At 46.0% G+C, this 13,575-nt stretch overlaps 1 protein-coding gene across 3 annotated transcripts in view; it reads left to right on the forward strand.

Annotated features, from left to right (window-relative positions):
* TDRD5 (tudor domain containing 5) overlaps window positions 1–13,575 on the forward strand; it is a 52,311-nt gene that overhangs the window by 15,295 nt on the left and 23,441 nt on the right. For all 3 annotated transcript variants that reach the window (XM_073642598.1, XM_073642601.1, XM_073642600.1), the window contains 2 exons: window positions 103–314; window positions 10,124–10,336. In XM_073642598.1, coding sequence (XP_073498699.1) covers window positions 103–314; window positions 10,124–10,336 — 425 coding nt within the window. The remainder of the gene's footprint in view (window positions 1–102; window positions 315–10,123; window positions 10,337–13,575) is intronic.

The raw sequence follows: 13,575 nt of genomic DNA on the forward strand, positions 1-13,575 counted from the left end.
TGAACTGTAAAGTGCTGTGGAATATGTTGGTGCTATAGAAATTATTATTTTTTTCACAAGATGCAGTCCGTTACTGAATATAATCATTTGTTTTCTTATCAGTGGGACCCTTTGGATATGCCAGTATCGGTCTCTAAAAATGAGATCCCACCTGATGCTGTGAGAAAGCAAAAGCTTCACAGTTTACCGCCTATGAAACGTGACTTTACGATTGGGGTTTATGTGGAGAATGTGGCTTCTCCAAGTAACTTCTACATCCGGTGTTCTAGTAAGCACATAGCTCAGAAGCTGGACGACATGATGTTAGAAATGAGGTAAGAAATAACTTAAAGGGCACCTGTCCGGCAATTTATGCTGCTCAATCCACAATTGCAGCCAGTTATATTGTTATGCCAAACGTTGCGATGTTTCAGAGAAAGTATAGTTTGGAGACCCTTCACCTCTCACCTCCTCCAGTTGACTGACAGGTCTTACTATGGAAGAAACCTGTCAATCACCTGGAGCGGCTCTGGAAAAATCTGTTTGAGGGCGATGGTGGACTGGCCTTGATCTCTAAACTATGTTCTCTCTAAAACGGGATCTAATTTGTGCAGCTCATGGTTTGGGAAAATCACATGAGGGGTTCCCTACAATACCCTTAAAAAAATTGCCAGCATATGTGGAGTTGTGTGAGAATTTGATCTTACAATGTCATTTTATTGTGATTTTAATTAATTCTCTTCTACTCGATGTAAGTCGGTGATTCCCTGATCACTATTAACATTAAAGGGGGTTCTCCGCACTTAAAGTGCAGGAAATATGTATTTGATCCCTTTCTGGTTTTGTAAGTTTGCCCACTAACAAAGACATGAACAGTCTATAATTTTAGGGGTAAGTTAATTTTAACATTGAGATATTGAATATCTCAAAAAATCAAGAAAATCACATTGTATAAATTAGATAAATTTATTTGCATTTTGCAGTGAGAAGCACCAAGGTTACTTACCGGTAGCCGGTTTTTATCGGTCGACCATGACAGCACCACGAGAGAGGGAATCCGCCCACCAAGGACAGGAAACCTACAGGCTTAAAAGGGGGCAGCCCTCCCTCTCGCCTCAGTTTGGTTTCCTGTCCTTGATGGAGGAAGCCGGTCGCAGGCGGAAGAGGGTCCTGCTCTAACTTCTGGTTTAAAAACCTTAGTTAAAACAGAGATTCACAAGGTCCTCTCCAAGAGAGTTAAAGAGAAAGTGACAAAATTGCTTCCCCCTTGGTGAAGTGGACGGATTGATTAAAATGGTTCGGTACACTATGGGCATCACAGAGGCCAGGCAGGAGAAGTCAGTCCAGGACGTCATGTTCGGGGGGCTGGGTCAAAGGTAATCCTTAGTGAATGGAAAAAAACGGAAAGGAAGGGCGCTCAACTTCCATTCTTCAAAAGGAAGTACCCCTTTGAGGAATCAGCCTCTTCCTCCTGGGAAAAAGCCCCCAAGATAGATGTGGCCATTTCCAAAGCCTCTAAGAGTTCCTCCCTTCCGTTTGATGATATGGGAGCTCTTAAAGACCCCTTGGATAGAACGGCTGTTTCTTTCCTTAGAGGGACCTGGGAGACTTCGGCGGGAGCCCTAAAACCCGCGGTGACAGCTACTTGTACCGCCAGGTTCCTAATGATCTGGCTGGACCAGCTTGAAGCCCATCTACAGGTGCTGTCATGGGTTCAGGAAAAAACGGCTACCGGTAAGTAACCTTGGTGTTTTCCCCTCACCCATGACAGCACACCTTGAGAGAATTTTGGAGAATATGAGCACCCTAGGGAGGGACCACCGCCTGAAGTACCCTTCTCCCAAAGGTGAGGTGAGAGGAGGATAGATCAAACCTATAGTGCTTGTAGAAGGTGGATGGTGCAGACCAAGTAGCAGCTTTACATATCTGGTCAATTGAGACGTCTGCTCTCTGGCCAGGAGGTTGCTACAGCTCTGGTGGAATGAGCTTTAATACCGTCCAGCGCCGGAACTCCTGTGGATATGTAAGTTAGACAAATGGCCTCCCTAAGCCACCTAGAAATAGTTCCCTTTGACACCCCGTGACCTTTCCTACTCCCCTGAAAGGCCAGAAGCAAGGAGTGGTCCTTCCTCCACTGACTAGTCATGTCCATGTACTGTAGCAAAGCCCTTCTAATATCCAGATTGTGGAATCTAACCTCCCCGGGGATTTTTGGGTTACTGCAGAATTAGGGAAGCACAATCTCTTGATTACAGTGGAATCTTGAAACTACTTTCGGAAGGTATGCTGGATCTGTACGTAGGACGACCCGGTCATCATGAATTTTGGTGTACGGGGGATCAACAGAAAGGGCCTGCAGGTCACTCACCCTACCAGCCAATGTTAGGGCCACTAGGAGAATTGTTTTGAGGGTGAGGAACTTTGGAGAGAGAACCTGCAGGGGTTCAAATGGGTCGCCAGAGAGTGTGTTTTGAGATCCCGAACTGATTTAGATCTGGAACAGGATTTAATGAATCTAGAGACCCACCTGTTCCCCGCCAGGTTGCAATTATAGAGCGCCCCTAGGGCGGACACCTGAACTTTAAGCGTTCTCTTAGCTAACCCCAGGTCACGTCCCTTCTGTAAAAACTCCAGGACATCTTTAATTGGAGGTTTATCCGACAACGGGGAGTCTATGAAATCCTGGAATTTTCCCCAGATTCTGCTATAAATCTTAGTTATGGGCTTCCTACAACCCAATAGGGTGGAAACTAGGCCCGGTGAAAACCCCCTATTACTCAGTAACATCCTCTCAAATTCCAAGCCGCCAGATGGAAACCTTTGGCTTGTGCATGGAGCATCAGCCCCTGGATGAGAAGGTCCGGCCTGTCCGGCAGGACCCAGGGATCCGAGACCGAGATTAGACGAAGCAGGGAGAACCAGGGTCTTTTTGGCCAAAAGGGGGCTATCAGAATTATCCTTGCCCCCTCCTCCCTAATTTTCCTTACAACTGCTGGGATCATTACGTTCGGTGGAAAAGCATAGGCCCTCCTGAACTTCCAGGGTATCTGGAGAGCGTCTACAGCATAGGGATTCTCTGTCGGATCTAGTGAACAGAATCTCTCCACCTTCCTGTTTGCCCTGGTGGCGAACAAATCTATGTCCGGTGACCCCCATAGTTGGATAATCTGCTGGAAGACTATCGGGCTTAGAGCCCACTCTCCTTGTCTTAAAGTGTGGTGACTGAGAAAATCTGCCTTTGAATTTTCTACCCCCCGGATGTAAAGAGCACTGAGGGATGGGAGATGTTATTCTGCTAGTTTCAGGATTCTGTTTGCCACTACCATCAGGGAGCGAGATCTTGTTCCTCCCTGGTGATTTATATAAGCAACTGTCGTCCGATTGTCGGACCTGATCTGGACATTGCGACCCTGTATGTGGGGAAGGAAGCCTATCAGGGATTTTTCCACTGCCAAAAGCTCTTTTAGGTTCGATGATGTTCCTATTTCGTGACGTAAACAGAGCCCCTGAACCGAGAGATCTGCTAGATGACCCCCCCCCCCCCCAGCCGGAGCCACTTGCATGTGTTGTAATGTATGGTCGACTGGTCTGGACCACTGCAAGCCTGAGGTCAGATTTTCCCTGTTGACTGCTGGGAGACAGGACGTCATGGAGCCCAGTAGGGACATTGCTCCTCTCAGGGACATCACTGGAGACTCTATGGCCCTTGAGACCAAGCTGATTATTTTGCAAAACTTGTCCTCCGGGAGGAAGCAGGCTTGGAGTTGGGAATTTAGGGTCAAGCCCAGAAAGATTTGAGTCCTTGAGGGGGATCGTTTTGATTTTTGAACATTTATCAACCATCCTAGCTGTTGTAAGGCTGTCCTGACCTCTAAAAGTTGAGAGGAACAGTGATCTTTCGATTTCCCTATTACCAGAAAGTCGTCTAAGTAGGGAACAATCACCACGTTTTTGATTCGGAGAAAAGCTGTCACCTCCGCTATCACCTTTTGTAAACTCTCGGTGCTATCGAGAGTCCAAAAGGTAGGGCAGTAAATTGTAAATGCCTCAATTTCCCCTGGATGAATAGGGCTACCCTTAGGTACTTCTGGTAGTCTGGATGGATTGGGACGTGATAATAGACATCTTTTTAGGTCGATAACTGCCATGAAACAATTGTGGTGTAGGAGTTTTACTGCCGAGTTCACTGATTCCATCTTGAAAGTCTGGTTCTCTATCAGCTGATTTAGACTTTTGAGGTTGATAATGGTCCTTAAAGACCCGTTTGTTTTTATCACAAATAGGGGGGAATAAAATCCCCTTCCCCTTTGAAAAATGGACCTTCGTGAAGGACCTGCTTGTTGATTAAATCTAGCACCTCCGACTCTAGGGCTATCTGCTCCTCCCTGGACTTCCTCCTGGGGGTGATCATGAAGGTTCGGTAAGGGATTTGACTGAAGGTTATCTTTAGGCCATTCTTTATGATACTCAACACCCAGGGATTTGAAGTAATGGCTTCCCAAGCTGAGATAAAATGGGAAAGCCTTCCACCGACCTCTAGCCTTGCGTCATTGGGGAGATTTTTTGGTACTGGAGGATGGCCCCCCCAAACATGTAACCAGAGTCCTTTTTTAGATCTGGGCTCCCATCTTTTCCTTTCTCCAGGAGGGCGACCCCGGTTAAATATTTTCCACCGAAAGTAGGACCTTTTTGTGTCCCCCGTGAACCCTGAGAAACCTCTCTTCCTGTCGCCAGCCTTCTCCAAAAGCTCATCCAGTTTTTGACCAAACAAGAGTTTACCATCACAAGGAAGGAGACATAGTTTGTTTTGACTGCAGGTCTCCTGGGTAACCCTTGAGCCACAGGGCTCGTCTGGCAGCGTTAGATAAGTTTGCAGACCTGGCAGAGAGTTTAACTGAATCCGCTGAGGAGTCAGCAAGGAAAGCGGACGCTGCCTGCAGTAAGGCTGTGTGCCCTCGATGCGTTTTTTAAGAGTTTCCGCAGCGGCAAAAACGCTGCAGAAACGCTTAAAAAACGCATGGTTGAAGATAATCCGCATGTGCTGTGCACATGCTGCGGAAATTTCCACTGCGGGTTATCATTGTGGAAAAAAACGCAGCACTACCAATTATTTTGCGGAAGTGCTGCTTTTTCGCTGCCATTGACTTGCATTGGAACGCATGGATTACGCATCCCTGCATCTGTAGATGCGGATTCCATGCGTTTCAATGTGCGGATGGTACCCGGGTGTGGAGGAGAGGAGACTCTCCTCCGGACCCGGGTACCATAGAACCTGTGAAAAAAAGAATAAAATAAATATTATATTTACCTTCTGATGGCACCCGGTCTCCTTGTCTTCACTTGCCGGCAATTCGCGGTGGACTGAAGGACCTGCGCTGACGTCATTTAGTCATGTGACTGCAGGTCCTTCATTGTAGTGTACCGCGAGCTGCCGGCAAGCCAGGACGGAGCGAAGCAAGACTCCGGGGGACACCAGAAAGTAAGTATAGATTTATTTTTTGACATTCTTTGGGGTCATACTATATAAATCCATGCCGGTTGCATGGATTTATATAGTGTGACCAAGTTGTCAAGCACTTTCCAAGTGATGCTAAAATCGCTTGGAAAGTGCTTGACAACCCGCACGCGGAAATGCATGTGAAGAACACCATGTCCCTGGCAGGAAAAACGCATGTACAATCTGCATACGTTTTTTCTGTCGGGGAGATGCAGAAATGCTCAGGAAAAAATCCGGAGCATTTCTGCATCATGGGCACATAGCCTAAAGGTAGATTGGAGAAGATTTTATCTCTGGGTATCTTTTTATCCTGCTACGGCTGGTATCAGGCCCCCTGCTGCCGCTTCCCAGGTGTGACGCCGGAAGGAGTCTGCCTTCTTATCTAGAGCATCCTTTGGAGTTCCCAAATCCTCCAGGGGTAGGGACGATTTTTTGGATGATTGGGCTACAGACCCGTCAACTTTAGGAATTTTATCCCAAGACCCAGAGACACTATCCTCGAAGGGGTACCTCCTTTTAGAGGATGAGGGCAACACTCCCTATTTCTCAGGCTTCGTCCATTCCCGGGTCTGAATTTTAGGATTCACTGGAAAGGAGCGTCTTTTTTTTCCTCTAGGCCTGCAAACATAATGTCTTTCAGGGACCTGGCTGCCTTCTCCTCCCTCAACCCCATGGTTGAACTGACAGCTCTGACCAACTTGTCCGTACCCTCAATAGGGAAACAGGGCCTACCACTGTCTGATGAAGAGGAGGATGATGATGATTCACTGAGGCATGGATCCTCCAACTGGGAGGATGAATCATAGTCGGAAGAGATATCCTTATGGGATCTCTTTTTTCCCTTAAGTAAACCTTTTAGGGAATCTTGAACCTACTGTATGGATTATGGACCTCAAATTAGATGCAAAATCCGGGGTGCTCTCCGCTATGGTTTTGTTAATACAGCTGGCACAAAGCTGTTTCTGCCAATCTATGGAAAGGGGGACTTGGCATAAGGCGCAAATCCTCTGCTTCTGTTTGGTGCTACTCTTCTTAGGCTCCTAAGGAATGAAGCACATCATAACTTTCCATTATTATCAAGTGACATTCACGAAGATCACTCACCCCTGAAGTCACAAAAGGGTACCGGATTTGGAGGCTGTGGCGGGACATAAGATGAATCCCTTCTGGATGGCCCTGAAGCGTCCGACCCCTTACTGCTCCTGCTGCCGATACGGTTACTCGAGCGGCTGTCCGTGTGAGAGGCGTCCGACTGCTTCTTCCGCTGGCGTTGCTGAGGTTGAGGGGTCAGCTGCTGCTTCTCCTGGCTGTCCTGGTCTGCCATAGCTGCTATACCACAGACACGAGCATAGCAGCGTTTGCCAGGTCAACCCCCCCACCTAAAATATGGCACATCCGGAACCTCCTCTGGTACAGGTGTCGTCCCCCCCCCCTCCTGACGCCCGCCAGCCGAGGTTCGAAAAGCTGGCCGGCAAGCGCTTACAGGTTCCCGCCATGATGGATCCGGGTGCTGCCCTCCCCCGACGTCATTGGGCATTCCTCTCCCAGCGTGCACCGCGCCGTGACGTCAGGCGCGTCACACCCCGAAGACGCTGCTCCCGCCATGCAGCCAGCCAGGAGCCTGTGGCAGGGGGAGGACAGCGCAGTGGTCTGCGGGGAGCCGGAGCCCTCCTCACCGCCTGCGCACGCTCGGACACGGCTCCAGGGAACCGTGGACGGTGCTTCTGGAGCCTGGAACCCGGTGCACAGGTCGGCGCCCGCTCTTCCGCACCGGAACAGACCCAGGTAAGTATGACAACATCTTCCAGACAGGTTCCCATCAAGGACAGGAAACCAACTGAAGCGAGGGAGAGGTACCGCCGTTTTATTTCAGATGGTTTCCTGTCCTTGGTGGGGCGGATCCCTCTCTCAAGGTGTGCTGTCATGGGTGAGGGGAAAATAAGTATTTGAGCCCTCTGGCAAACAACACTTAATACTTGGTGGCAAAACCCTTGTTGGCAAGCACAGCAGCCAGACGTTTTTTGTAGTTGATGATGAGGTTTGCGCACATGTCAGGAGGAATTTTAGTCCACTCCTCTTTGCAGATCATCTCTAAATCATTAAGATTTTAAGGCTGTCGCTTGGCAACTCGGAGCTTCAACTCCCTCCATGAGTTTTCTTTGGGATTAAGGTCTGGAGACTGGCTAGGCCACTCCATGACCTTAATGTGCTTCTTTTTGAGACACTCCTTGGTTGACTTGGCTGTATGTTTTGGGTCATTGTTTTGCTGGAAGACCCAGCCACGCCCCATCTTCAATGCTCTTACTGAGGAAAGGAGGTTGTTGGCCAAAATCTCACGATACATGACCCCATCCATTTTCCCTTCAGTACGGTGCAGTCATCATGTCCCCTTTGCAGAAAAGCACCCCCAAAGTATAATGTCTCCCCCACCATGCTTCACGGTTGGGACGATGTTTTTAGGGTTGTACTCGTCCTTCTTCTTCCTCCAAACACGGCGAGCTGAGTACATGTCAAAGAGCTCAATTTTTGTTTCATCTGACCACAGCACCTTCTCCCAATAACTCATATAATCATCCAGGTGTTCATTGGCAAACTTCAGACGGGCCTGCACATATGCCTTCTTGAGCAGGGGGACCTTGCGGCCACTGCAGGATTTTAAACCTTTAAGGCATAATGTGTTACCAATGGTTTTCTTGGTGACTGTGGTCTCGGCTGCCTTGAGATCATTAATAAGTTCCCCTTGTGTAGGTTTAGGCTGATCTCTCCCATTCCTCATGATCAAGGATACCCCACGAGGTGAGATTTTGCATGGTGCCCCAGTTCGACATCGATTGACAGTCATTTTGTATTTCTTCCATTTTCTTACTATTGCACCAACAGTTGTCTCCTTCTCACCCAGCGTCTTACTTATGGTTTTGTTACTCATTCCAGCTTTGTGCAGGTCTATGTTCTTGTCCCTTACATCTTTACAAAGCTCTTTGGTCTTGCCCATGTTGTAGAGGTTAGAGTCTGACTGATTAATTGAGTCTGTGGACAGGAGTCTTTTATACAGGTGACTATGTAAGACAGTTGTCTTTAATGCAGGTAACTAGATGATTAGGAGCGTCTAACTGGTCTGTAGGAGCCAGAACTCATAATGGTTTGTAGGGAATCAAATGCTTATTTCTCACTGCAAAATGCAAAAAAAATTATCTAATTCATACAATGTGATTTTCTTGTTTTTTTATTTTTATTTTTTGGGGATATTCTATCTCTCAATGTTAAAATTGACCTACCCTTAAAATTATAGACTGTTCATGTCTTTGTCAGTGAGCAAACTTACAAAAACAGCAAGGGATCAAATAATTATTTCCTTCACTGTATGTTATTGATGAACTAGCTCCGATTGCATTAGTTACATTCGGGTGCCAGCATTATCGCAAAACAGCCGCCCCCGCTGACACTGTATAGCGATAGCGCATGGCCGCTGTACATATATGGCAGCCATTGCTTTAGGGTTAATGACCTTGTGGATGGGATTGATAAAAACTAGCACCTAGGCGGGAGTAATGGTATTGCTGCATGTACATTGCATGGAATTCAAGTAGAAGTTATAGAACAGAAGAAAGGAGGAAGCTGAGCTGCAGGACTCAATGTCAAGCAGCAGCTGCTAAAGCAAATATGAGAGGGTTTATAAAAAGAGATAAAAACTTGTGATACCTATCTAATATTACCCTTTAGAAATTCCTTGTACGGAGACATCTTGCATATAGCAATGGGCATCATGTATCAAACACTGGCTGCATCATTTCAGCCAGGTATGGTTTACTTGCTTAAATGATGCCTGGTTTCAGAAAGAAACATGCAGCCGACCATGTACTATGCTGCTCGGACAATTAGATCAAAAAGCAGGTACACGGCAGCTTCTTTCTGCTCCCCTTGAGTAATGGATCTGTCCCCATATGTTTATAGTGGAGTGGGAGAGGAGAAGCTGCCTAGGACTGGCTTACTGGACTAGTCACCCATACAGAATAGTCCCCGGGCGGTACTTAAAGGGGTTGTCCACTACTAGGTCAACCCCTGTTTGACTAAATGTTTGGCCCCAATAAAATAAAAAAGCCTACACTCCCGTTCCAGCGGTGTCAGCACTCGCGGACCCAGGGCTCTCGTGCTGCTGTTATGACAAGTGATCCCGGAGCCCAATCAGCGCTAACATCACTGTTCCCGCCTTCAGACAAATTGAACATGAAGAGGAAGTCTAAGATCAGCTGCAGACCGGATTTCCTTTTCATGTTCAAGTCGACAGGAGGCGGGGACAGTGACGCCGGCGCTGATTGGGCGCCGGGCACCACGTGTCATTCCACCGCATCACAGCCCCGGGAGCGTGAGTGCTGACACCACTGGAACAGCGCCAGCACAGGAGGTGAGTATAGGTTTTTTTATTTTATTGGGGCCAAACATTTAGTTCAAGAAGGGGTTGTCCTAGTAGTGGACAACCCCTTTTAAATGTATGTTTTTCTCCAAAATACTGCTTTGTTTCAGAATATAACATACGTGGCTGTAAATATGCATGTATTGGCTGTCAGATTCCCTTTAAAAAAAATATATTCCTATTTTATATGCTATAAACAAATTACATTTCCATATATAATTAAATATTTATTTTAGGTTCTGTTATTCAAATGAATACGTGTCCACCCGTTATGTTGTGCCTGACGAACACGTTGTTGTGGGTGAAATCTATGCGCTCAGTGTAGATAACGACGTGTGGTGGTACAGGGTGATCGTCCATGCCGTCATCAGCTCTGAGGAAGTTCAAGTCTTCTATCCCGATTTTGGTACTTTGGTAACTGTTAAAAGATGTTTGCTACGATTTCTCAAGTAAGAGCCTACAATGTAACTCTGAAAATCAGATCCTTACCTGCTCTTGTGCTCCTATACATCACATTTACTGTATACTGCAATGTTGAAGTATATTTTATGAAACCTTTATAAAAAAAATTAAATTGCCCCCATTTTCCCAGTCTAAAAATAAATTAAAATATTTGGTATTGCCGCACCAAAGAAGGACATGCGTATTAAAATATAAAATTAACCCGTACAATAAACACAAAGGAAAAATTCAAAACTCCAGAATTTTTTTTTTTTTTTTGGTTTGGCACACTTCTCTTATAGTAATACGTGATCAAAATCTTGTACCTGAAATGGTATTAGTAAAAACGTCATCTTGCAATGGAAAAAAAAGTCACACAACCCCATTGATAAAAATAAAAAAATGAAAGTTAGGCTGTGTGCCGACTATGTGTTTTTTAAGAGTTTTCGCAGCGGTAATTCCGCTGCAGAAACGCTTAAAAAACGCATGGTAGAAGGTCTGACATGTTCTTCAATGATAATCCGCATGTGCTGTGCGGTTCAATGTGTGGATGGTACCCGGGTTTGGAGAAGAAGAGACTCTCCTCCAGACCCGGGTACTATAGTACCTGTAAAAAAAAAAAAAAGAATAAAATAAAAAATATACATTATACTTACCTTCCGATGGCCCCCGTCTCCATAGCGATCCGTCCTGGCTCGCCGGCAGCTCGCAATGGTCTAAAAGGGCCTGCCATGACGTCATTTAGTCATGTGACGGGTCACGCAGCCGCTGGTGTCGGTGGTCGCGTGACCCATCACATGACTAAATGACATCATGGAAGGCCCTTTTAGACCACTGCTAGATACCGGGGACACTGGACGGATCGGGTAAGGACACTGGGGGCCATCAGAAGGTGAGTATAATATCTTATTTTATACCATTCTTTTACGATTACACTATATAAATCCATACCGTTTGCATGGATTTATATAGTGTGACCAAGTTGTCAAGCACTTTCCAAGTGATGCTAAAATCGCTTGGAAAGCGATTGACAACCCGCATGTGAAAAACGCTTCACCTACGCTTGTCCCTGGCAGGAAAAACGCATGTAAAATCTGCATGAGTTTTTTCTGTCAGGGAGATGCAGAAACGCTCATTAAAAATCCGGAGCATTTCTGCATCGTGGGCACATAGCCTTACTTTTTTTTTTTCTTGACACTTTAATAATAAAAGGATTACTTTACAACTTTGGTACCTAAAATGCGTGCTTGGTTTCTGCTTGCCTTGGGACCAGAGACGCGCTTCCCACTCCTCCCTATCCTCCATTGGATCACACCGATTTGAGCACTGCCAGCACATGACCACCGGGAGGCGCACTTCAGCGTGCATCTTGGGCATAATGAAGCACGCATGCGCTCAGTCAGTCATTGCTGCGTGTACTGTATATATATGGTTATTATGCCTATCAGTCACTATCCCATACTAACCGAGTTGTTTTTAAGCTTATATTACATTTGCTTTGTTGGGGGGGTGTCTTTGACTTTAAATGTGTGTTTTGGGCCCATCTACAAGTGCTTCTCACTAAATTAGAATATCATCAAAAAGTTAATGTATTTCAGTTCTTTAATACAAAAAGTGAAACTCGTATACTATAATGAGTCATTACAAACAGAGTGATCTATTTCGAGTGTTTATTTCTGTTAATGTTGATGATTATGGCTTACGGCCAATGAAAACACAAAAGTCATTATCTCAGTAAATTAGAATACTTTATAGCAACAGCTTGAAAAATGATTTTAAAATCCGAAATGTTGGCCTACTGAAATGTATTTTCAGTAAATGCACTCAATACTTGGTCGGGCTCCTTTTGCATCAAATACTGCATCAATGCGGCGTGGCATGGAGGCGATCAGCCTGTGGCACTGCTGAGGTGTTATGGAAGCCCAGGTTGCTTTGATAGCAGCCTTCAGCTCGTCTGCATTGTTGGGTCTGGGGTCTCTCATCTTCCTCTTAACAATTCCCTATAGATTATCTATGGGGTTAAGGTCAGGCGAGTTTGCTGGCCAATCAAGCACAGTGATACTGTTGTGTGTAAACCAGGTATTGGTACTTTTGGCAGTGTGGACAGGTGCCAAGTCCTGCTGGAGAATGACATTTCCATCTCCAAAAAGCTTGTTGGCAGAGGGAAGCATGAAGTGCTCTAAAATTTCCTGGTAGACAGCGGCGCTGACTTTGTTCTTGATAAAACACAGTGGACATACACCAGCAGATGACATGGCTCCCAAAACCATCACTGATTGTGGAAACTTCACACTAGACCTCAAGCAGCTTGGATTGTGGCCTCTCCACTCTTCCTCCAGACTCTGGGACCTGGATTTTCAAATGAAATTCAAAATTTACTTTCATCTGAAAACAACACCTTGGACCACTGAGCAACAGCCCAGGTCTTTTTCTCCTTGGCCCAGGTAAGACGCTCCTGGAGTTGTCTATTGGTCATGAGTGGCTTGACACAAGGAATGCGACACTTGTAGCCCATGTCCTGGATACGTCTGTGTGTGGTGGCTCTTGAAGCAATGACTCCAGCAGCAGTCCACTCCTTGTGAATCTCCCCCAAATTTTTGAATGGCCTTTTCTCAACATTCCTTTCAAGGCTGCAGTTATCCCGGTTGCTAATGCACCTTTTTCTATCACACTTTTTCCTTCCACTCAACTTTCCATTACTATGCTTGGATACAGCACTCTGTGAACAGCCAGCTTCTTTAGCAATGACCTTTTGTGGCTTACCCTCCTTGTGGAGCGTGTCAATGACTGCCTTCTGAACATCTGTCAAGTCAGCAGTCTTCCCCATGATTGTGGAGCCTACTGAAACAGACTATGGGACCTTTTTAACCGCTTAGGAAGCCTTCTCAGGTGTTTTTTGTTAATTATTCTAATTTACCGAGATAATGACTTTTTTGTGTATTCATTGGTTGTAAGCCATAATCATCAACATTAATAGAAATAAACACTTGAAATAGATCACTGTTTGTAATGACTCTAATACAATGAGTTTCACTTTTTGTATTGAAGAACTGAAGTTAATTAACTTTTTGATATTCTAATTTAGCGAGAAGCGCTTGTATCAGGGGCGGACATACCGCTGGTGCAGCTGCATCGGGGCCTGGCGGTGCAGGGGGCCTTTGCCGGGTGGCTAATATTGTGGGTCTGCTTCTTGGATCCCGAAGCTCCAGGGGGACCCATGGCCAGATTGCCCTCTCATGTGCGGCAG

Source organism: Phyllobates terribilis, unplaced genomic scaffold (genome assembly GCF_046119375.1).
Source record: "Phyllobates terribilis strain yellow unplaced genomic scaffold, ASM4611937v1 Scaffold_8__6_contigs__length_399053987, whole genome shotgun sequence".
Classification (NCBI taxonomy): Eukaryota; Metazoa; Chordata; class Amphibia; order Anura; family Dendrobatidae; genus Phyllobates; species Phyllobates terribilis.